At 41.9% G+C, this 24,239-nt stretch overlaps 2 protein-coding genes and 3 non-coding genes across 21 annotated transcripts in view; 4 read left to right on the forward strand and 1 right to left on the reverse strand.

The window, feature by feature from the left end:
• SLC18B1 (solute carrier family 18 member B1) overlaps positions 1-16,807 on the reverse strand; it is a 31,803-nt gene extending 14,996 nt beyond the window's left edge. For 3 of the 17 annotated variants that reach the window (XR_015283211.1, XR_015283210.1, XM_086877123.1), the window contains exons 1-7: positions 10,475-10,750; positions 9,515-9,654; positions 8,308-8,403; positions 6,596-6,669; positions 5,695-5,842; positions 2,772-2,928; positions 1,151-1,287 (exon numbers count right to left, since the gene is read on the reverse strand). Coding sequence is in view for 10 of the 17 variants with exons in the window: in XM_086877123.1 (XP_086733249.1) it covers positions 1,151-1,287; positions 2,772-2,928; positions 5,695-5,842; positions 6,596-6,669; positions 8,308-8,403; positions 9,515-9,654; positions 10,475-10,616 (894 nt within the window). In the remaining 7 variants the exon portion in view is untranslated. The other 14 variants (XR_015283215.1, XM_086877131.1, XR_015283214.1 and 11 more) reach the window with 12 other exon arrangements.
• RPS12 (ribosomal protein S12) lies at positions 16,775-20,735 on the forward strand. The gene is made up of 6 exons (XM_086877136.1): positions 16,775-16,865; positions 17,005-17,056; positions 17,474-17,590; positions 19,268-19,370; positions 19,828-19,929; positions 20,646-20,735. The coding sequence occupies exons 2-6, from the start codon at positions 17,043-17,045 to the stop codon at positions 20,706-20,708; spliced, it is 399 nt and encodes a 132-aa protein (XP_086733262.1). The 5' UTR covers positions 16,775-16,865; positions 17,005-17,042; the 3' UTR covers positions 20,709-20,735.
• Positions 18,306-18,387, forward strand: LOC111927713 (small nucleolar RNA SNORD101). The gene has a single exon (XR_002863716.1). It is a non-coding gene; the product is annotated as a small nucleolar RNA SNORD101 (small nucleolar RNA).
• Positions 19,674-19,760, forward strand: LOC111927717 (small nucleolar RNA SNORD100). Its single transcript, XR_002863719.1, has one exon. It is a non-coding gene; the product is annotated as a small nucleolar RNA SNORD100 (small nucleolar RNA).
• Positions 20,197-20,330, forward strand: LOC111927715 (small nucleolar RNA SNORA33). Its single transcript, XR_002863718.1, has one exon. It is a non-coding gene; the product is annotated as a small nucleolar RNA SNORA33 (small nucleolar RNA).
• Positions 20,736-24,239: the final 3,504 nt, after the last annotated feature.

Here is a 24,239-nt window from a genome sequence, read left to right on the forward strand (position 1 = left end):
ACACACTTGAAACAAACACCTCAGACACTAGAATTTCAATGGATTTAGTCTCTACCTCTTTAATATTTAGTTTTATTTGCATTAGAAAAGCCTAAGTGCTGTATTCATCCATTGTTAATCGGCACATCTTAAAAGTAAGTAGTGACATAAAACTCAACTCCAACTTGTCAACCAAAGGATGATTTTTAGGAGAAGGAATAAGAGGTTTTTTGCTAACACCCTGAGGCACACATTTTCCTAATAGAGATACATGTTTCTGCATGGAAACAAAATGTGTAATGAATCCAAAGCATCTTAGTTTCTCAAATAAGTGCCCTAACTAAGAGAAGGTATTCTAAGATGTTTAATGTGGTATAGACTATATAAATATTCACTATTTCCTTGTCATATGCAAATACATGATAATAACTCTAATTTAGTGGTTAGAATACCTGCTAATAGGGCCACAGCCCTTTCACAGCAAGTATCTGCCAGCACAGAGCAGAGGGAAAGCAGAAAAGCCATAGAAACACACAGATTCTACAGGGGGATAATTTTAGATCCCTCCTGAGAGACGGAAGATGTACATTCACATCTCCACCAATGAAAGAAGTTAGCAACAATTCCCCTCCATCCTGGACAAGTGCTCAAAAAGTACAGGCAGACAAAAAGTAACATAGCAATCTGTGAAACACTACCCCTTGGAAAAACGGTTCATAAATAAAGCCCTCAAAGACCATTGCTTAATTTCACCTAGGAATAGAATTTTAAAGGGGTTCACATCAAGAGATACAACACTATCAGTGACTCCAGCAGCTTTCAAGAATTTGATTTCAGGAAGGAAGAAAAAGTCCCTTTTTTACAAAAGCAGTTTCCATGCCCTATTCAGAGACAGTATTAGCAGCTGAAAGACATTTCAGTGGGGAAAGCCCATTTTAAAAGGCCTTGCATTTCTTCATTCTCAAAGTTATCAAGACCCAGCAGGAAGAGATAGTGCAATGGATACTGACTTACCAGTACTGTGGAAATCAAGGTATTTGGAATTCATACAACTGACAATTAAAGCAGTGTTAATTGGACAAAGCTCAATTTTGTTACAGATACTTGCATTTATAAGCAGTTACTTACTATTTATTAAGTCAAGATTTCACTGCATGTTAGCAGGACTTACCTTCTTTAGGATAAATAGAGACATTGTGGGATCCAAAAAGCCCAAGCACGCACTTAGAGAAAATATAGTGAGACAGAGTATTATGACTTTTGGCAGAAGAATGAGCTTCCGAAAGGACTCCTTCCTAGGAGCAGAATCTGTTTCAATAGAAGAGAGGGGGGGAAACTGCATTATTTTCAGCAGCATAAGCTCATGATTTATCTTCTTGCTTTAAAAAAGAAATGGTATTTCCCATTCTTTAGTCCTCTTACTCCTGGTTGCACAACAGATGAAAGTCCATAGTTGATTATTATGTGCTATACCATATTTATAGTGAAAAACAAGATTTGGTAAGTGAAGAAGAAAAGTGTACAATTTAGATTCCAACACTACAAATCCCCAGCTTGAAAAGAACTACAGCATATATTACTCCAACTATGCGAAAAAAGCATTTGCTTCTTTGCTAGTAGTTATACAATTAAATCCTCATAGATATGTCTCAGCTTGATACATGAACATGAACAATTCATAGCAAATAAAAGAAACATGCTTTGAGAGTAAGATAAAAAGATTGCTATTTATTGATTGAGATCTATCCAGGTTTTTAAGCAACTAATTGAATTCCAACACGTTCAATTTGTACTCCAGGAAACTTCTTTCAGATGTCATGGTTATGTTGGAATTTTAAGTCAGGCCCACTTCCTGATGGTGTTTCCCCTGTAATACCTGAATGTGGTCTCAATGTATACAAAGAACTATAAGTTCAAGCATTAGCATCCACCAGCTCAGAGTTAACATTTATGTAACATTCTTCCAAACTGGCAGCAATATCATGACAATTTCAGAGCTTGGGGAGGTCAGGGAGAAAGTCAGCAGTAGCAACACATGGTTTATTATTGTAAGTTTCTTCTAAAAGCCAATATACTTGAAGTTATTCTCCGTGGTTTTCATATTAAAGGATAGAAAAAAAAAAATTTAAAGAAGCCTTTCACAGTTACTAGCTTTTTTTTCCTCTAGAAAAGAATAACAGAATTGTAACCTTACAATTATGGTCTTGCATGAGAATTTATCTTCAAGCTAGTTTTTGTACAAGCAGGATCATCTAAAATTTAATAAATTTATATGACTTCCATCACTTATTTAAACCCCTCTTTTGGTAACATTCTTTCATGTTAATCAGATCCTGCATTATTCAGTACAAGTAAACACTTGGTTTTTTCCCCTATAATTAGTTTTCCCCTCCACTGTTAACTCCTCAAACACGTTGAGTTCTCCTGTTTTAGGCAAAATCTGCCTCCAGCTTTTCTTCAACTAGCTGCAATGACAAACCTCTAGGAAGCAGATACAACTGATCCTTTACAAGCCCTGAATCTAAGACAAAAGAAAATAAAAACATATCCCAGTTCACTTCCATACAGAGTTTCTAGTGTTTGCAGAAATGGGCATGAGGAGTTGTATTAAATTCCAGGCCATCTCATGAATTTAGGGTATCATTAAATATGAGCCTGATCAAGATGACCAGTTAATTCAACTGGAGTTTTGCCCTCTGACTTGGATCAGACTCCAGAAGGTGACACTTTTTGAAAGACACTTAAGTACGTAAGAAGTTAAGGGGAGTGAAGGAAGCAGGTAGGATGCTTACCATATTTTGGCAATATGCACACATTCACAGGCACCAAAGCCAACACTATGCATCCCAGCGTGATGAAAGGGACCTCATAACCAAATGATTGATACAAAAAGCCACCCAAAGGTGGGCCCAGCACCAGTCCAAGTCCTGTAAAAATTTCAAGGCTACCCTAAAGGAAGAAAAAGCAAGCAGAAAGGAAGTCAGTATGTTAAGAAAATACAAGGCAACAATACAAAGCAAGCCATGTGTCTGACAAGCAACACAACACATCCAGAGTAGTCAAAAGCAAGACACTGTATCGCTAGAACAAGAGCTAGCAGTGACCTTCATAGGGTGGGATAGCAAAAGGAATTCCACATTTATGTGTCTGACAGTTATGACCTCTTTCGTGTCACTACAGAGAACCACCTGTACAGCAGCATTCACAACTCTGCTGTCACCCAACAGATCTCAGTCTTGAGGCGAGACAAATACTCCAGTGGCAGAAAGCATCCACAGGACAACTCAGGCTGAAGGGATCACCTCTCCCACCTGCCATTTCACTGAGGGAAAGGCTCTAAACAAACCTACTCAGATGGGTCATTATCTCATGGGATAAAGCACATGTGCCAAATTAAAGCTTTCTCTCCATAAACACCTGTTGGACCCACTCCCTAGGGGTAGGAAAAAATAATGGAACTGCAATGGGGACGACTCAGATTTTTTTGGATATAATTTAATAATCTGGTATCTTTTATAAGATACTAATTTGTAAAAGGACAGTAATACAGTTACATCTTGCGCTACAACATCAGAGTCATCACTGTCAACATCTGCCTCAACACTTGGTTAATCAATGCTTAGACCACCAGTAAGAGCTGGTGGTAATAACTGCTTACAGATAAAAGTTTTGATACTTCCAGAAGCCAGAAAGATACGCCAGGGAATCATCCCCATCTTTAATTATCAGTCAGAGTAGTCAAATGACCCGAAAACAGGCAGAGTCAGCAAAAGCCAAGTTCTTTACCCTAGGTCAGTCTGGAGTCGCAACCTTTTTCTTTCCTAGCAAAGAAAATAACTAGTAACAACATGCAACTAATAAGTTAAAAAATTTTCAGATAAACTTGAGACATTCTGAAAAACTATGACTATGTGGAATGGTCATTAACAGCACTGCATCCAGATGATATTTTCACTTTTGTTGCTCACCAACCATAAAAAAATATTTGTTTTTTGAGACATTGGTTCAAATAATTCACGTGATTTGGGGCTGTACATAATTTAACCCTTCTAAGTTAATGAAGTGGGGACACTGTAAGAGAAGTGAGGTTGCTTATGTTCTGAAGTCCATACCTCCTCCCACAGAGGGATCACATTGACATATGCTCAACTTCCCACTCCAACAAGGCTAATGTGTCTATATTTAATAACTTCCCCATATACCCTCGAGCGTACCCAACAAATAAAAGGAAGGCTGAAAACTGGTACCAAAGTAAGTTTTCAGCACCTATCGCTATCAAGAAGGAAAATACAGAGCAAGGCTAAAAAAGCCTCATCCACTCCTTCAGGCTTCAATTTTACCCTGGGATGCCCCTTGCTCAATCAGCTTTCTTCTGCCACCTGCCTCAGAGCTCACAGTAACAAGAACTCTCCATCATGTCCATTTAAGGACACTAAATCTACATGAATAAATACGAAGAGGTTTTATTCTCATGCAGAACAATACACCAGCATACACAATATGGTAAAAAAGACAAACATTTAGAAGTCATCTGTCTTTACAGCAACCTTTCTAGATTTTAAACAAAGGTAGGTACCAAGCCACAGCTGTGTAGCATTTCTGGTTCTGGTCTTGAGATGACCTTCACCACTATATAGTGTTTTCAGCCATGCATTGTGGTTACTGTGCTGCCATAACAGAATTTCTTTTCTTTTCAATTCTGATTATAAAATGGGTAACTAAGTCCCTTTAATCAGCCTTACTTTACTTACCTATTTAAGTTAGGCTTTGAAATTTACAAACAGGAAACCTTAACCTTATTGACTAAATAAATGCAATACATAATTACAATATATAAGTTGCTCTCCAATGAAAAGGTCAGCTAATCACTGCTGATACAACTTAGTAGGTTTTTTCTAGTTAGAAAGACATATAGGTATATGTTTATCTATAGAAGTAATGAAACAGCTTAACAGAAATATTAATAAAAGCAGCAACTTTTCTGATTTTATTTAATGATCTTAAGTAAGTTCTCAATATTTGTTCACTCATTAAAATTTAACCCATCTATTTCTAACAGAATATATTTGAACTGGAAACCAGAATGTATTGACAAATAGATAGAGAAAGCATCATTTTATTAAACACAAAACTTTTCTTTAACACCTTAAAACCCCAGCTGAAAATGGGTAATATCTCTGGTTGTGATGAATTGTTGATGATCAGAAATACTGCCCTTGAGATTTCTAGAAATTCTAGTGCTTATCTTTAATACATAACTTTTATCAACAGATTGGAAAAAATTAAGCCAAAATTGTTTCAGTTTTGCATCTTTCAGTCATTTAAATCAACACCATTTTAATTAATTTACCATTTTGTTAATCAATTCACATGGAACCTTACTATCCAGGTAGAAGTAGTCACTAAAAGCTATATTAGTATTTTATTAGTATTTTGTTTTAATTTTCACTGAAGTGACAACTACTGCCACTAATGTTCAGTTGTCTTCAAAGGACAAGCAATTAATACACACTGCTTAATTTATATCTAACCAGAATTATGCTAGGTCTAAACTAATTTTATGATTGTGATTCTAGACTACAAACAAAACATTATGTGATGATTTCAAATAAGCCTGCATATGAGACAACAGATTTCTCCTCCTGATTTTAGGCTGCCCACTGGCAATTTGTCATTTTGCTGCTACTCAGCTGTAAAACTGCTTTCTCAACTTACCAGGACAGTAGCTATATTAGTGGGAAATGCGTTTGCAAGGATTGAGAACGATGCTGTAATTGCTGCTGCAAAGCTTATTGCATCCATTGCTCTTACTAAAAAGCAGAAACTGATGAACATTGGTCCACTTGGCACCTTGTCGAGCATTCTGGAAAAGAAAAATCCCAACTGTAAACTGGACCTCTCTCAGGATGGAAGAAGCCATCTACTAAAGGCCCTTGAGCATAATTTCTTGCTCATTAAAAGACACAGTTACAAGACACTCAATGCTTTCTATTACCACTTATCTTTGAACCACATCTGTGAAGTCATTCAAACTCTACCAAACTATTTCTCACAGTTTTTTTCTTTTCCCCATTGCTTGGCAGTGAAAATAGCATGAAAACTGTAACCTGTGAAAAACTCCAATGCCACTCTGTTGTATTTCATAGCTTTTCCAAACACCTGTGCAAGGAGTCTGATGAAATGTGTTAGAACTAACTAATAAAAGATTCCTTCATTGTTAAAAAAGCATTTATTTTGCTAAAACTAATGACTTAGCCTCTCCACCTGCCAGCCCAATATTTTAAAGGAAACAATAATTAAAACATTATGCAGAAATAGTTTTCTTATTGCTGTGCTTGGACAGACTTCTCACTGTCCACCAGCTACTACTGAAATAGACAGAACCTACCTCCTCTGCTTTCAAAGTAGTAAACAGACTCTGAAACCTAGTGAAAGGGAGAAATGTTCATTCTGCTTTACAAGAGGTAGATAAAAATTAAAGATACCAGTTAGATGACCTAACCAACACACAAAAGATGCCCAAGAGTTTCTACTTTTGTTTTGTGTCTATCTTTTCATATGGATGAAAATGGTCAGAAGACAAATGCAACAAAACTAAGCCACAGAAATTACTTACCCAAACAGAATCGTCACACATCCTGAAACAAACATCCCTGCCACAAACATGAATTTTGCTCCAATTTGTGAAAGCTGTAAATTAAATAACATTTTTACATGTTAGTATTTCAAGGAAAGATCAAAAATTTTCAATGTAAGGTACTGCTAAGAAATCAAAAAATTATGAGAACTTTATAGCACCTGTAGCTAAAAGACTGGGAAACACTGCTTCTGCTGGTGTGCCTTCATTCAATAATGAGCCTAAAAATACTCTGAACAGTTAAGTGACTTAACCCAGATTTAGAAAGGTAAGACAATGCTGCAGCTTCTGCAGAGCAGCAGGTTACAGCAGCATTACTCATTACAAACAAGAAAGTTTGTTTCCAAACCTCCCCTCCAGCATTATCACTGAGACAAGGCCAGCAATACCCATCATGTATAGCTAGTGAGAGTCAATGCAAGCTGATTTTTAAGCATATTTATGACAACCCTTAACAGCACAAAGCTTTGGCATGGGAAGCATGGTACTTTCAGGTTGCCCCATTCATCGCCAGGGAAGGATCCCACCTTACTTCATTTCAGACTCTCTCACCAGAATGAAGGATGACAGGAGGCATGCCATAAAGCAAACTCAATCCCACAACAAAGTACAGCTGAGCTTCTAATTCCATGCTGCAACTTCCCCTAAGGACAGCAGGTATTTCAGGCTCCTTTTTTGTTCAGGCCTGAACAAAGTCCCTGCCTTTCAGCCATTATTACTAAAGCCCATATTTTTTTGAGTTTCACTGAAACCCTCAGGATCTCTGATTGCTGCACTGTCCAAGCCTATTGATGCTCACTTCAGCTGTCTGCAGTGAGGATGGCACACTCACTCTCTCCCCCATAAACCACTTGGTGAGGCTTGTGCCATAGTTGGATGCCACTACAGGCACCAAGACTTGGACTTAGTAATGGCACTTGTATGACATTTTATGAACCATCTCAGCACAAGAGAAAAGCACTCACCACAGGGTCAGCAAAGAGGCTGCACAGCCAAAGACAGAGACGATTCTGACTCTGCAGCAGCCCCAGTCTAGGGAATGATCCTGAGCAGCTCTAGCAAATAATGCATAGACAGAAGTGCTCCAGCACATAAACAAACATTTATATAATTTAATTGTGATATCTTCAAAATGAGAAAAATCCTGAATCTGTGGGAAAGCTCAAGCTACAAGAACTGGAGACATTTCTCTCATATTGCTATAGAAAAGGGGAAATGGAGTTAAGCAGCAGAGACTTGTAACAGGAGCAAATGTTAAAAAAAAGAAGACAACATACCAGAAAAGAAGGAGAGTGCAACTAACTAAAGAAAAAACAAAATAAAAACAAAACACCTTAAGAATGTTGTCAAAGGCAAACTGAATATATAAGTACAACAAATAAAATGGGGGGGTAGGAGAAAAGAGGTCATAGAAAGCAGAATTGATTGCAGATTAAAGCAAACAGAGCAGTTAACCAGAGAATCAAAACAGTTAGATGTCCATTGCCCTATGCTACTCTCAGGAACAACAGAAGAGTACTGACAAGACTTAGACCACATTCAGACTGACTGATCAGACTCCAGTTACTGCAGACAGAAAATTGCAGAAGCACTACTGAAGAGACATCTCTTTTCTCAGGCTTGCAGAACTGTATTCATGTACCAACCATGTGTCATCACAGAAAAAAAGTTGCAGCTTCAATTATACTCACATAATTTCCCAATATTAAAGAAGCCAAGAAATTGAACAAAGCAAAACACCCAAAAATCAGGCCAACAATTGTATTACTGGCACCTTTTTTCTCTGCCTGCAAAAAAGATCACAAAGACATATGTAAAGACACAGTCAAATTCTTGAGGTGAATAACATTCATGCCTTGTGCATTTAAATATTTTTAATTGTCTATTCATGCAGTTAAAAAGCAATTTTTTTTCTCAAAGGCAGTATGGGCTAATAAAGTAACAACAAAATTTAAAGACACGTTGCACTTCTAATACGTCATCAAGGGAAGAGCAATGTTAATTTGTCAGTGAAAGGAAATTTGTGTTAGCAGCTGAACAGGCAGCCAGACTATACAAAGGTGGCTTTGACTGGTGTGCCACAGCAAGGGCACTAGCTACAAAACTTTGATCCCTTACATAGTGAGGGGACAGGAAAAGGGTGATATCTGTTAAGTTCACTGTGGCACGCCACCCCACAACAAGCACCAGACAATTTTTTACTTATTTAGCTGGTCAAATACACTCACTTGGGCACAAGCAGTATACAGGAATATTTAGACAAAAAGAATAATTCTTTTAAAGTACTTATACAAAAAGAATATTGCTTTGAAAATACTTGGTAACAATTTGGTCATAAGAGAAATGGACTTCTGCTGCAAAAGCACCATGACCATCTTTTTCATCCTATAATTAAGCATTGTATTCATTCAAGATGAGCAGAGACTTTATTTCCCACCCCCCCACCCCTTTCTAGGCCAGGAAGTTAGCACAGTTAATGATGGCCCAGAATAAGTTAACAGAGGAAGCTACAAATAAAAAGTCACTGAGTCGCTAGGGCACAGAAATGCAAGTCAGGACATTGACAGAGTTTAATCTTAGCTTTATAAAACTACTATGCAATATTGAGCAAAAAATTATTTCACTTCTCCAAGAATTCACTTTGACTTAGTTTGCTGTCTCCTCTGCAGTGGTAGGGAAGATTAGTCAATGGACAAGATCCAGGTCACCATTTTATGCACTGTAGCTACATCAGCATCAGTAGCTATCAGCATCAGCTAGCACTGAACTCCCACAATTGAAAAGTTTTAACTCAGAGCTTACATCCAGCCATAAACGTCCCACGGAGTTCAAGATATTTCTAAAGGTTTCAACATGCAAAAAAGTAATGAAGAGAATAAGTAACTAAGTTTTGTTTACCTCTGAAGGGAAAAAGGGTCCCAGGATTGAGTAGCATATCATTGAACTGAAATTTATAGAAGCTGTTGCAACTATTGTACAAAGCTGTTCTCTGGTAAGTCGTCTTGATTCTTCACCAACTGATTCTGACACACTGTCATCTAAAAGCAGCAAATAAAAATAATAACGAAGTATTACAAGGGGAGGGGGAACAATTCACAAACCAGGTTGGAAAGTTAAAATCCACACAAAACTTGTGCCCTCCCGGCTCTGAGAACGGACTCGAGCTGTGCTGCCTTTTGCCCCGTGCACGAGCGCAGACCTGGCCGCGGTGCAGCCGCTCCTCAGCCCGCCCCGGAGGCGCTGGGGCTGCAGCCGGAGCTCCCGGCCGCGCTCCCTCTCACCCTGCTCCCTGCTCCCTGCACCTCAGCGGCACAGCCCGGCCAGAGACCCGTCCTGCTCCCTGCTCCGGGCACCTCAGCGGCACAGCCCGGCCAGAGACCCGTCCTGCTCCCTGCTCCGGGCACCTCAGCGGCACAGCCCCGCCAGAGACCTGTACTGTTCCCTGCACCTCAGCGGCACAGCCCGGAGAGACCCGTCCTGCTCCCTGTTCCCTGCACCTCAGCGGCACAGCCCGGAGAGACCCGTCCTGCTCCCTGCTCCCTGCACCTCAGCGGCACAGCCCCGCCAGAAACCTGTACTGTTCCCTGCACCTCAGCGGCACAGCCCGGAGAGACCCGTCCTGCTCCCTGCGGGCTGCACCTCAGCGGCACAGCCCGGCCAGAAACCTGTACTGTTCCCTGCACCTCAGCGGCACAGCCCGGAGAGACCCGTCCTGCTCCCTTCGGGCTGCACCTCAGCGGCACAGCCCGTCCCGCTCCCTGTGCTCCCACTCCCGGCCCGGCCGCCGCCCGCGGGGGAGCCGCTGCCCCCAGCCCAGGCCGTGCCGGCGGAGGAACGCGGGGCGCTCCCGCCTCGCACCTGGGGGCTGCTCGCCGCCCTCGCCGCCCACCGCCCGGCTGCCCATGGGGTCGCAGCGGCGCCTCCCGCCGCCCGTGTGGCAGCAGCCGACGGCTCTGCGAGCAGCGGGGCCAGCGCCAGCCCCGCTGCCGGCACTGAGCATGCCCGGCCTGGGGAGCGGCCGCCGCGCCCCGGGCCCAGAGCCGCCGCCGGGACTGCCCGCACGGGCCGGGAGAGCGCCGCGCTTGCCACAGTCCGATGGCAACCTGCCGGCTGCAGGGGTGCGCTGCACACCTGGCCCAGGGCATGCACACCTGGCTCACGGCCAGTATTCACGATACTTTGTTAAGATTGGTAGACCAAGCAAGATCTGCGATTGTTACACGGCCTCCGGCATGTTGCGGGATTCGTGACACAGCGGCTTCACGACAACGTTGCCGCAAGAATAAATTAATAGCTGTGAGCCCTCCAGGAGAAAATTCAAACTGCAGATGAAGAAGAGGTGGTATAATCAGTGTGTTTGGCACAAGGTCCTATCTGCAGGGCAGGAAAGTGAGGAAGATGGGGTGTGAGCTAAGGATAATTTCCATACGTAATAAGAGACAGACCACCTGTTGCTTGGAGAGAAAAAACAATGATTACATCCTAAAAGCACTATTTTAACTAAGCTGTCAGTATTCCATCTAGTCACCAGTTACAATATTAAGACGCTTAAAAAGGACATTTCAGAACAAATGTTGCCATATACCTCACTTCAGAATCTCACATTCTACATGACAGGAAAAAGCAGAACCACTTTCTTACCACAATATTAGAAGACTTAAATTTAGCAGCCACAAAGAAAAACAGCAACATGTTCTTTTGCTGAAGCCTGCTTTGAGAATATATTTTGTGTGGCATGTATTATGGCTGTTGAAAAGTCCTTAAGAGAACTACCTTGAACTTTTCCTGTCTGCCTCCAGAAAAAGACATAATCCTTTCCATAGATATTGTATTGCCTCTTGAGCAGCCTTACTCCCTCCACAAAAAAAAAAAAAATAAAAAATAAAAAAAAGGAAAAAGGAAAAAGAGGAAGAGCATTTGCAAGTCATAGTGAGTTCACAAAAGGATAATAACAAAAACATGATATATTCAAAGTACGACACAAATGGAGTGAATAAGAGAAATGTATAGAGAAAGAATAAAATTGTGGCAATAGAATAAAGCATTCATTTTTGTGGCTGAAGTAAATTATCTTCAGGAGATGAAACAGTTCTTATTCCAACTGCTCCTTCCAGTCCAGACTCCTAATTCCATATCTTCCAACTACTTTTAAACCTCAGTTCTCCTTTCATTAATAATTACATACGAGTAACCCAACAAAGCCCAACAAAGTCAGTGTGCACAGAAGTCTGAAGTGTGTGAAGTATCAGGGATACATGACTCCAATAATGAAACATGGCTGTGAACTTCCTTGTTTATGCATTGCTCATTATTGTCAAAAGAAACTTGTTGATATAACATGTTGGTTATTTCTTCACATATTCTTAGTAAGCTATCATTGTGGTTCAATACCTGCCAGCAACTCAGCCCCACACATCCTCTCATTCACTCCCTCCCAGTGGGATCTGGCAAAGAATCAGAAGAGCAGAAGTTAGAGAACCTATGCATTGAGATCAAGACAGTTAAACTGGTGAAGGAAGAGCTATGCATGCAAGCAAAGCAAAACAAGGAAATTCTTCACCAGTTCCCATGGGCAGGCAGGTGTTCAGCAATTTCCAGAAAAGCAGGGCTCCATCACATATAACCATTACTTGGGAAGACAAATGCCATCACTCCAAATGTCCCCCACTTCTTCTTATCCCAGCTCTACATATGGTGAGCATGACACCATACACTATGGGATATCCCTGTTGTCTGTTGGGGTTAGCTGTCTCAGCTGAATCCCGTCCCAGGTCCTTGTGCATCCCCAGCTTCCTCACTGTTGCATTGGGCTGAGAAGCAGAAAAGGCCTTGGCCCTGTGCAAACACTTCTCAGCAGAAACTAAAACATCCCTGCGTTATCAACACTGTTTACAGCACAAATCCAAAACACAACCCCATACCAGCTACTGTGAGGCCAAATAACACTACCCCAGCTGAAACCAATACAGCTACAAATTCTTGCCAACCTTTGAACCAGGACCTGTTACCAGCCTTATTACAACAGTTTATCAAGTCTAATAATAAAATAAATAAATAAAAAAAAATTTAAAGGCATACAAGCCTTTCTTGCCTATGTCACACATGCAACAACTTTAATAACATGTATTTTTTCTTTCAGATCCCCAGTTGTACGTAGAATTCAAGGCTTAGAGCACTGGCTCTCTATAAATACTAGACATAGAATCAAATTCATGGCTTATGTCCACAAGGTAACAACATATGAAGGACAATTGCTTTAAGAGAAGCTACCTTCATGGATATCCAGGACTTAATGAAATGATCAGCACATATAGAAATATATATTCTTTATTATTGCTCTGTCTAGTTGTAGAGATCTTAGAAAGACTTGCATTGGAATCAAGAAAATCCTTAGTGCATATTTACGTAATTTTTTTTTTGTCAGCAGATGCACAATGCTATTGGGAAATAGTTTAAAATTACTCTAATGTGACCACATGATAACCACATCCTTTTAGCGTCTTGTGCAAAATCTGTGGAAGGCAACAGAAACCAGCAAACTGTTTTTTTCAGTTATTACAAATCAAGGCTTTAGTTAATTTCAAGTTGATATTGAAATACCATAGATTTTTCTCTCTCTGAAACTCCAGAACAATCTCTCCATAATTTCTCCAAGCACTTGAAATTTGACACAGGCATCTCTTGCACATGGATGGCTGTTCTTTTTTACATCTGGAGGCACTTGGAAATACACATCTCTCCCCTCTGAGCTGGTGAGCAGAACTTTTGTGGATATAGAACAAGAAGGCTTCCAGCTTGATTTTCCACAAGACTGAGAAATCATTACTGTTTTGCAAGGAAAGTGAGATAATTCTATCCTATGACATTTATTTATTGCACATGCCCGTGTTCTGTATTTCTAGAGACAGATGTGAGATGAAAGTAAATTTTTGCAAGGATTGTTCAGAACTGAAATTCAGAATTTATTGTTCAGAGTTTAGTAGTGCCATGGACGTCTTTTGGGAGTTTGCAATACCTGATACTTTCATCTGCCTATGTGGCTGCCTCACCACACTGTGCCACTGTCTAAACTGCTCATTACTCGGTTCCTGAGTCTCCACAGTTTACAATATGGCACTTAAAGCTACCCCTGAAGTCTGGCATTTTGAATAATATATTAGTTGTTTCCAGGGTGAATACAAGGGGAAGATAAATGTTGCCAGAGCAATAGACAGGGAGAGATAAAGGGGAAAAGGAGCTGGAAGAGGATGGCTGAGACAAGAGTGAACCATTATAGCCTCATTGTGGTACTGCTCTTCTGAAAAAAGTCCCTAAGTTCAGTTCCCATTTTCATCAGAGTAGAAAAAAAAAAAGGAAGGCTGCCAGCCTGGAAAGGGAGACAGTCAGGGAGAGTCAAGGAACTGAATTGCAAGCACAAAGGCTAGTAGCTATAACCAAAGGATTTTTGAATATATGCAGCAAGATGGTGAGTCCAAATGGATCACTCAGAACAGCAGGCTGGAGAGAATCAAAATTCTTGAATGCTGTGTGACAGCAGCTTGTCTTCCTCTCCCCAAATCCAAGTCTATAGGTAGCATGTTATGCTGTTTTTAATATAACCAAATTTTGAGAGTTCCTCTGCTGGGGCTGGCTGCTCAGTGAAGCTTCAGGTAAGTATCTGCACTGACACCACCTCAGTCCTTTAGAATCCAGGCAGGCTCTTGCCCTGCATCCGGCAGCTCCTCATTTTATAGCACTCCCATTACACCACTCACCCAGCCTCAAGTGCACTAGAAGTACTTTTAGCACAGGACTACAATCCTTGGCTTAAACATGTCATTCTCCATGGCTGTATGCCAGCATTTGAACTGCAGGGTGCTCAATGAACATAGCTTCATGGGAAAATGCAGAGTTTAAGAAACTATCTACTGCTTCTAGGAATATGGACAGAAAGGTGGAACAGGTGGAGTAGCACCAACAGCATGCAGAACATCCACATGAATGCTAAGCTCACACTGTGCAATGAAGCAGACCTTCCAACAGGATCACACACTTTCATTACTTATTAGACAAAAATAACAGACTCCTATCAGGTTATTCCACACAGAGTTCAGTGCTAATGAAAATCTCCTCTCTACACATACATAACTTTTATCTCAGCACAGTTTTGTTTTCTTGCAACTGTTCTAGGAAAACTGCTTTTAGGTGCTCTGCTGCTAGAATATTAGACTATACTTTGACTGTTATTATAATTTTTGCTGTAATATAAAGCTTTCAGATGTGCATACTTCCATCTCCAGGGCTGAATGTACATAGCACTTCCTGGAGATAGATACTGATACGTCTTAGGCTGCATACACACTTCTTATCCTTTCAAGAACTTTAGGGGAGATAGTGGTATACTGTTCCACTCAGTTCAAGAGCTACTCTATAGATTAGGTGCCTTTGGAGCTTTCAAGGGCACAAGAAGATTAAGTGATGGGTGGATATAGGGAAAAACATTCTCCCCTGAAGAGATGGGAAACAAGTGGGCAGTATTATTTGCGTGTGCTTGCACACTTTCTGAGCAGTACAAAGAAATTACATGTTCCCAGTTCTTGTGGAGGAAGGAGGGAAGAAGTCAGGACCACAGGTCTCACAGGAGCTGCTAAATTAGAATATCAGTGTTGGGACTGAAGTGGATGCAACACACTTGGGGTATTGCTGGGGTATTGCAACAGGAGTAGCAGTTCAGAGTTTCAAGCAATATATGCCATCAGAGGTGCCAAATGCATCTCAGAGGCTGCCTGTGTTAGCAGTGGGCACTGTCATTCCTACCCACTTTGTCCTTGGTAGCTCAGCTTGCAGGGAGAGGACAGTCCCCATACTATACTTCTCTCTCCATGACTTGCTCAGAGTTTCTGACCTTTCTAGATCTATGTAGTGTAAATGTACGTGACTGCCTCAGACTTGACATGAGCTGTGTCTCACAGCAGGAACCTGGAAGTGCTGCAGCCCCCAGCCAGGCCTTTCCCCCAGGCAGGCTCTGAAAGGCTGTGCTGCCAGAGCTGGGGGCACGTGGGGTGGCTCCAAGACAGGTTCCACTTCTCTGTCCTCCTCTGCCCTGGCCAGCTCCAGTGAGTTGCTTTGTGCACAGTGTCTCTTCCCTAGCTGTATTTAGTCTACATCCTGCTGTTTGGCAACACCAGGAAGATCAAGGAAGAGCGTATGATGAAAAAGGTGTCTGACAATGCTGGTGACAAATGTGTTTGATTGCACTAGCCATAAACCATGGCTATCAATATTTGTTACTTATTTCTCTTATATTTTGTCACTACGTACTTTTTACAAAGATGACATGTAGAGTACCCAACAGTCAAGTCATCCAGTCTGAAGCAGCTGGGATGGACAAAGGCCAGTGTCAGACTGACAGCACGCGAGCAAGGAACACGTTTCAGTGCGGTGGCTGCGCTGCACTCGCCATCAGCTGAATCACCTGTGCGTGTGTAAAGGGAACTGGGGTGAGCACTTTCCAGGTTTCCAATCTACAGCTCAGTGTTGTGACCCGCTGGCAGAGAGGGGAATTAGGGTGTTTTCCCCATGCTCCCCATCTCTTGGCTGGCGGTGACAGAGAGACGGTGCAGGATGAAGCCAGGCAGCACCAGGTGCGCTTCCTGCCCTAGGGAAGCAGCCCAGGTGACGCCTGGCTGGTGAGCCACCCCTAGGACTGGACTCCTGTCCAGCTGCCACAGTTGGTTTTCCCCCCAGAGCCTGCTCCCCAAAATCAAATGGATACTTTAAGCACTTTGAAGTGGCTTTGCCATTATTACAGTGTTCCTTTTTATGGAGCCTCTTGGGTGATAGTTTTCCTTCGGAGACTTAATTTGCACCATTCTTTCCCTGGAAAATAGCAAACCGACTTTCTTGCGAGGCTTTATTTAAGCCTCGTTGAGGAAGGGCCTCTCCTGTGGTTGCTGGGGTCAGTCATCGGAAACAGCAGAGGTATCTCCCGTGGAGTATTTGTTTGACAAAGGAAGTTTGCAGTTATGGCTTACAGCTATTCAGTTTCATCCTTTAATTTATCTCTCAAACCACTTCCCGGCTCTCGGCTTCAAATCTGCGCAAATCTCCCTGTCCCGCGAACACGGGCCGGGCGAACCGAAGCTCAGGCATCGCGGCGGGCAGCCCCGGCACGCGCGCACGCGCGCGCAGGCCGGGGTCCTGTGTCGTTATAAAAGCGCGCGGCGGCAGTCCCGCCCCCTCTCTGTGCAGCGGCGCGCGGCGGTGCCGGGTGAGTGTCCGCGATGGCGCCGGGGCCCGGCCGGGCGGGATCCCCCCGGCCCTCGGGGCATCGCGGCGGGAGCGGGCCGGGCGGGGGCCCCGGGGCGGCCGGCGCCGCTCACCGGGGCGGCCTGTGTCTGTATTTGCAGTAGGAACCCAGGCGGGGACCGCACCCACCGAGAGCGCCATGGCCGAGGAAGGGTGAGCAGGGCCGGGGCCGTCGGGGGCGGCGGGCGGAGGGGCCGGGTCGCTCCGGTGCGCGTCAGGCTCGGGAGCTCTGGCTGTGCCGTGTGTGCAGGCCCCGGCGCGGTGCTGCTGCGTGCTTCCTGCAGGCCGGGAGATGGGAGCGGGGTCCGCCGGGCAGGGCCGCTGTGCACATGGCGTCCTCTCTTCTCCGAAGGAGCATGGAGGCAGCATGGCCCGGTGGCTCGCCTGGAGGATTTAATGCTTTAGCTTCTTTCAAGTTCATCCTTTGTCAGTCCTTCCTTTGGCTTAGTGCTTTAACTTGATTTTGTTCTGCACTTCTTTAATGGTCGGATGCTTGCAGGTGAACGGGAAGCTTTTGCTTTTAGTTGAAAGTTGCTGGCACGATCAGAACATTATGTGTCTTCTCTTTAGCATTACTGCTGGAGGTGTAATGGATGTTAACACCGCTCTGCAAGAAGTGCTGAAGACCGCACTTATCCACGATGGCCTTGCTCGCGGTATCCGTGAAGCAGCCAAAGCCTTGGACAAGTAAGTGTGGTGTCACCAGTTTCTGTACTGTGCATTGCAAAACTGGGTGAGACCTTGAGATGAGGTATGTTGAACACCTGCAGTGGCCATTTTGTCCAGGTGTTAAGTTTAAACCTTTGCCAAGACTACAGTTTTCTGCCAATAATTTTTGTCTTTTCTAACCTCTGGTTTGGGGCCTTAAAGTGGAGTCTTAAAATATAGAAGCTAAACTCGATGATTCAAGAAGAGCAGTATCTGGTGTGTTAGGTTCTGTCATTTTGTGACCCCAGGACCATCCATGTTCATGTTGGGTGTATGGGTTTTGTGAAAGAAACTGAGTGGTGCTTTCTGTATGTAGCTATGAAGGTCTGGGTCTCAAGAACCCTATGTTTTAGGAAGTAATAAAGTACTTACAAAACTTTATAAGCTTTTAGTCGGGTTAATATGTATTTCAGATTTTTCCCAGAAATTTCGTTTTATTAAAAACCCTTAAATTCATAGTTTCCTTACACTTTTTTGCTGTCATTTTTTTGTATGTTGCAATAGTAAATAAATTTTCAATTGTGCAATATCGAAACAATATTGAACTTACATGACAGTCATTCGATAACTAGTGATGGTCTTTTGTAGGGCAAAGTGTATATATGTATATATAGGTATACATACACATCTGTGTGTTTATATTCAATCCATACTTGTCTTGCAAGAAAAATCTGCTTAAATATAAAGCTACAGCGTTTGGATGATGACTTATAACTTTAATGTTAGTCGGATACCCCTTCACTCGTCCTGTGAGTGAGAACTGCTGTCTGACAAACCTGTATGTGGAAGCATCTGGGACAAAGCACTAAACAAGGGTGGAGAAACACAACTTAGGTGACTGACAGCCAGCTTGTATGAGTTCTTCTGAGTTCAGTTACAGCTCTATAAGCTGTGTGTTAAAAGGATGATGTGTGTGTGAGGCTTGTACACATTTGTGTGTGATGGTTCTTGCTTGGAAATGTTTCTGGCATTCTGGTGGCACTCCTGATGTAGAAGGTCTTTTTAGGGGAAACTGGCTTTGTTTGCAGAGGTCACATTGCATTAGGTTAAGCATAGAAGACCTACTCAGCTCTCTCTGTTGTCAGGTATCCCTTTGGTATCTTAACATTGTACCACAATATACAAAGATCCTAATTAGAATTGGGGCCCTGTCATAAGAGCTTCTCTGAACGTAAGTAGAAAAGATTGTTCTGAAGAACTTGCAACAACTTGACATGGAAATTCAAACTTTTAGTAATTACAATTCTAATGTTAAATTACTGTAATCTGAAAAAGTGACTTGTAACTTGGTTGCTTTGTACCAGCGACAGGTCTATAGGGGACCTAGTGTTTATCCACTCAGCAGACCTTTTTCCAGTGGCTGAGAATTTCTTTAGTGGGATTTTTAGAAGCTTTCAAAATAGGAAATAGACTCTGAGGATAAAGATAAAAATGTATGAAAAGCCTGTAATGTATATATGAAGAATATAAAAATGTGACAAATCACATCAAAAGTATATTTAGTATTTCAAAAGTTTATGGTGTCTCATATCCAAAAGTTAAAACTTAGGAAATGGTTCTCTAGAAATGCATGTGCTGAATTCAGTTATATTTTTATTATCAAGAAATTCCAATTAGTGTCTGAAGTAACGTTTGTCAGTTCTCATTTTTTTTTAGACGCCAAGCCCATCTCTGTGTTCTGGCTTCAAACTGTGATGAGCCCACATATGTAAAATTAGTTGAAGCACTCTGTGCAGAACATCAGATCAACTTAATAAAGGTGAGTGTCAACTTGAGACAAAAGTTTGGAACAGTTACGCTGCTTGTTTCAGCATGTGGAGAGCTAGACCTTTATCTGTGTGTGGCTTACCTAGGCAGAACTTCCCTTAGCAGCAGATTGTTCTAGTTCTGTGTGATTGCCATTTTTCCACAGTACAAAAGCTGTGGATGTAAATGGCAAGGGGTGTGGATTGGTTATTTTGCGCAGTTAAAGTGAATTCTGGCGTCCTGTATTATAAGAAATAAAATTACTGTTGGGAGTGGAGGGCAGGGGGAGCATTCCTGTGACTCCAGGGAGGCTCAAGCTGTACGATGATGATACTTTGGCTCCCTCTGCTGATGCCTGTGAGGAAAACAGCCATCCGTTACCCAATTCTTCTGACAGTACAGCAGCTTCTGTGCTGGAGCCAGGGGTGCCAGAAATGTCAAGTTCTAATGTCATGCGATGCTCTGCACAGGTTGATGACAACAAGAAGCTGGGCGAATGGGTGGGTCTCTGCAAGATCGACAGAGAAGGAAAACCTCGCAAAGTGGTGGGCTGCAGTTGTGTGGTTGTCAAAGTAAGATTGCCAATTATGTGGTATTTATCTTCTGAAAATAAGTAGTAAACTTGAGGGTGGCTTCAGATAAGGAGTCTTTATTAAATACAGCTCTGAAAATTTTTTTTTAACAGTTCTATATTGCTGGTAGTCAACATAAGCTAGTTTCCTGTGTCATAGTCCATATTCAGTTAATGGTTGTGTCCTCAAAGTATCTATGCATACCTGACAGTAATCATTAAAAGGAAGGGCCTGCCTAGAAGATAAAAAGCTTTACTTCAATAAAAAAAGCCAGTTCAGTGTGCCCGCTCAACTTGAGAATGTTTTGCGGAGTTTTTCACAATAACACTGGCACAGTAAAGCCACAGTACGAGCCTTAAAGACTTTGTGGTCTCTTGAGGTCCCAAGAGATGGCTACATCTTCACAGTCAACACTAGTGCCTTCTGCATGCATTTTCATAGTTATGCTACTTTTTTCACATACTTGGATTTCTTTAAACAGAAAAGATTTTGTTTGCATCCTTGTCTTAATGGATGTTATATTTGAATGAAATACAACAGTACTTTATTATAATAGTCTTATTAAAAAAAAACAAGGGGAAAATGGCAAATTGCTCGAGCTTGTGTGGAATTTTGGCATTTCCTTGTGGAAAACTCTTAGAATCCCATTTGTCCTTGTAAAAAAGCTGGTAAAATCTAGGGTCTGGATGCTAATAATGGGTTATTTTGTGTTACAGGACTATGGCAAGGAATCTCAGGCCAAAGATGTCATCGAAGAGTACTTCAAGTGCAAGAAATGAATGACAAATAAATTTTGAACCAGTCTAGTGTATGTGTGATTGATTTGGTATCTGTGGAACAGTTGTTTGAGTTGCCAAGGATGGCATCAGAACTGTGAAAAATTCGCAAATGTTGGTGCAGTTTATTAGTATTTTAACTGTGTCAGTTTGCAAAAAAGATTGTGGGGATCCCTGCATTCCTTTTTCAGGGTAGGTCTGTTTCCTGTTCCTATCCCAGAAGTCACCAGCTAGAGCATGGCACAGATTCAAGTTGTAATAATGCAGACAGTTCTATCAACTACTATCCTTGCTTGGTAGTGCTTTGGTGTATTTCAAGGATTCTGTGTAACTTGTCTTGCTGCCTCTGTGATAAAAATTTGTGTCCCTCTGCTGAGACAAGGAGTGGCCTTAATTGTTTCCCAAGTCTTAGGAGAGGTTGCAGAATTTCTATTTGCTTTCTTAATTTATCTAGGGAGCTTAATGGACACAATGTGTTTTACTTGTTCCTCTGCCTCAAATTGTGGGGTGATAGCATCTTCTAATTCGTATTGTCATGCACTTGTAGATCTGATTCTGTAGTTCTTAGTAGGTAGAGTAGCCAAGTAGTTGAGTTCTCACTTGCTCAGATGAGGCAGTGGTTTGGTTTCTGTAGTAAATTGATATTCAGAACTTAGGGGTTTTCATGTGTTTTTTGGAAGCGAGGGATTTGGACTGGAAGGTATGATTTGTTTCGCTCCTGCAAATTGTTTTATGTGTCTTCAGTTTCCTGCAGAGTAGCTCTTAAGTGGAGTGAGTCATAAGGAATTACACTATTATGCTAATGTGTAAGATATGAATGTGAATATGTGAGCACCTGTGGCTGAGGAGATGGGAATGTTTTCCATTTTCAGGCTCAATTTGCATTTTCATTATGGTTTGTAACCCCTCTTGATATCCCTAGTCATAAGCATAAGAGCAAAGGCAGGCATCTCCAGCTGGCTCAGATGCACTTTTGTTACAGCTCTGTGAAGCTCTTGAAGGGTCTCAGTTTTGGCCTTAACCAAGCTTTGTAGTAGATCTGGGTAACTTGGGTTGTTGAAATGTTTCTGTAGTAACATTTTCAGGTGTACTCAGTGAAGTCACCTGTTTAAATCTGCGAGGTCTGTATCCTTTTGTTAGACTTGATGCATGTTCTCAGAAAACAGACTTAAGGTACTGGAGTTTGTCTAAAGGAGGATGGCCAATCTTGTGAAAGGTCTGGAGCCAGTTAGGAGGCTGGGTTATTTGGCCTGGAGGAGGCTTTGGAGAGACCATGCCACTACAACCATCTGAAAGGAGGTGATGAGGTGGGGGTCTCAGAAGTAGCAAGTTACAGGTTAAGAGAAAGTGCCCTGGGGGGCTTTAGCCTGGGTATTAGAAAATATGGTGAGGGATTGGAGCAGGCTCCCCAGGGAAGTGGTGGAATCAGTCCTGGAGGCAGTTAAAAGACTGTACATGGGACACTTAAGAATGTGGTTTAGTGGTGGGCTTGGCAGTGTTTGGTTAGCAGTTGGGACTCCATGATCTTTTCCAACATGATTTATTCCATGATTTAATTCATATGTGTTAAGCCTGCAACCAAGTTGAGAAGAGTCCAGCTAACACAAACTATTTAGGTTTACGAAATATTAATTTGACACTTTTTAACTTGGTGTGAGAGAAATGACATCAAAATGTTTTTTGTGTTTGATTTATACCAATATGTGTTATGATATGTGTTTTGATTTACGGCAACATTAGCAGTAGCTGGGTTATTATGTTTCCTCTGAATTGCTATGAAGGGATTCAAGTAAGGGGAGCTGTAGTTTACAAGCAAGTTTATTAGGTGGTGTTTCTTTAGCTGCAGTGGAATGACACCTCAGTAAACGTTGAGCAATGTTTCTTATTTTTAGTGTCACCTTACCATTTTACATAGCAATGAATTAATACTAGGGAATGACATCTTTTCATGCCAAGTTTTTTTTTTTATTGGAATAGAATCAACACTTCCTAAATGTTTTTTGAAGGAAGGAATTAGGTTGAAATTGTAATTTTCTTATCAAAATGCTTTGGTGTCAAATTAGGGCTTTTCCAGGAAATGAAACACAAGAAGTGGCCTTGGGGCCTATGCAGGGTAAGCATTGGAGAGCTGATTAAGTTTGCTTTATGCTTTTTACTTAAGATTGTCTCCAGGATTTGGTTTATTTTCAGAAATTTCTGGAGAGCCAGATCCCACCCAAGGTTTTTGATTCACCTTGATATTTAGTGAAAGTTCGTTTTATTTTTCTAAATTGGCTGAGCCAAAGAAGTTGTTACTAGTCTTTCATGCTGCAACACCTAAATGCTTCTCTGAGACCTCTGCTTTGTAGGGTAAGAGAGCCAGTATCTTCATGCTTTCTTGATCAGGTTTTTTTTTTTTTTTTTAAACTGCAGAAGATTTTGATATGTCCTGCAGGATTTCAGGTAAGATTTTGGAGGAGTAGGCTTTGGGATTCTACTTGAGGTTGCAGCCCCCCCTGCTCAAAGGGGTACATTACTGGTCTCCAGAATGGATGTGGTTAGCACTAAACATAGGAATGGAAATAAAAGACTTCAGAGTTATGGCTCCAGGAGTGACCCTGACTTCCTCTTTTCATCATATTTAATGTCCCTTGCATGTTTTCCTTATGAAACTGGAATAACAGAATGGTTTGCTTCATAATGTATGTTTTGTGGCTTTTGGTTGGCAAAAGCATCAGATTTTTTTTCTGAACTAAAATAGAGGGTTTGGGTGGTTTTGTGTGGAAGGGTAGGTGCTTTCAGGCCTAAATTATGCTTCACTGTCAATTAGAAAGCCAATTAAGTGCTTTGACAAAATTCTGCTGAGTCATTGTGAAGGTGTCAAGAACTGACTTCCAGCCAGGATTGGGAGAACATTCTATGTGATAATTTTGAAAAAAATCTTGAAACCAGGTAAACTCATTTTCTTGTAGAACCACCTGTGTGTCATCTGGGCCACTACTGTTTTTTTGTCATGTGTTTTGCTGTAGGTCACAAAAGCTCAAGTATCTGCGCAGCAGGAGCCACCACCACATTAGCACGGTTCCTGCTTTGATGGAGTCATGGGCTTGCCCGTGGCTCCTGTAGGAGAATTTGTTAAACTTGACCTCCCCTTTTTCCCATGACTGTGCATATTTCACTGTTTCAGCCCCTTGGAGTCTGGGATAGTGGCACAGCTACTCTGCTACTTCTGGTTAAAAGTGGGTGGTGTGTGTGCTTCTAATGTGTGAGCCAGAGAAGATTATCACTTGAAGGTAATCTAGTTTCAGGACAGCTCGCTCACAGCAGGGTCCTGTTGTAATCCTTGGTGCGCTTTGCAGTAGCACAAGTGATGGGGCATCAGGGCTTGTCAGCAGCAAATCTGCTGCTGCACAAGAAATTCTGTGGGCTTCAGCCAGTGGTTTGGAGAATATTGTTTACTTTGCCTGCTTTGCAAGAAGAGTGTATGTTCCTGTCTTATTTAATGCAAAAAGTACTTTATGAAGGATGAGAGCTAAGCCCACATATAGAAAAAAT

The sequence above is a fragment of the Cyanistes caeruleus genome, chromosome 2, assembly GCF_971803275.1.
Source record: "Cyanistes caeruleus chromosome 2, bCyaCae1.hap1.1, whole genome shotgun sequence".
In the NCBI taxonomy this organism is placed as follows: domain Eukaryota; kingdom Metazoa; phylum Chordata; class Aves; order Passeriformes; family Paridae; genus Cyanistes; species Cyanistes caeruleus.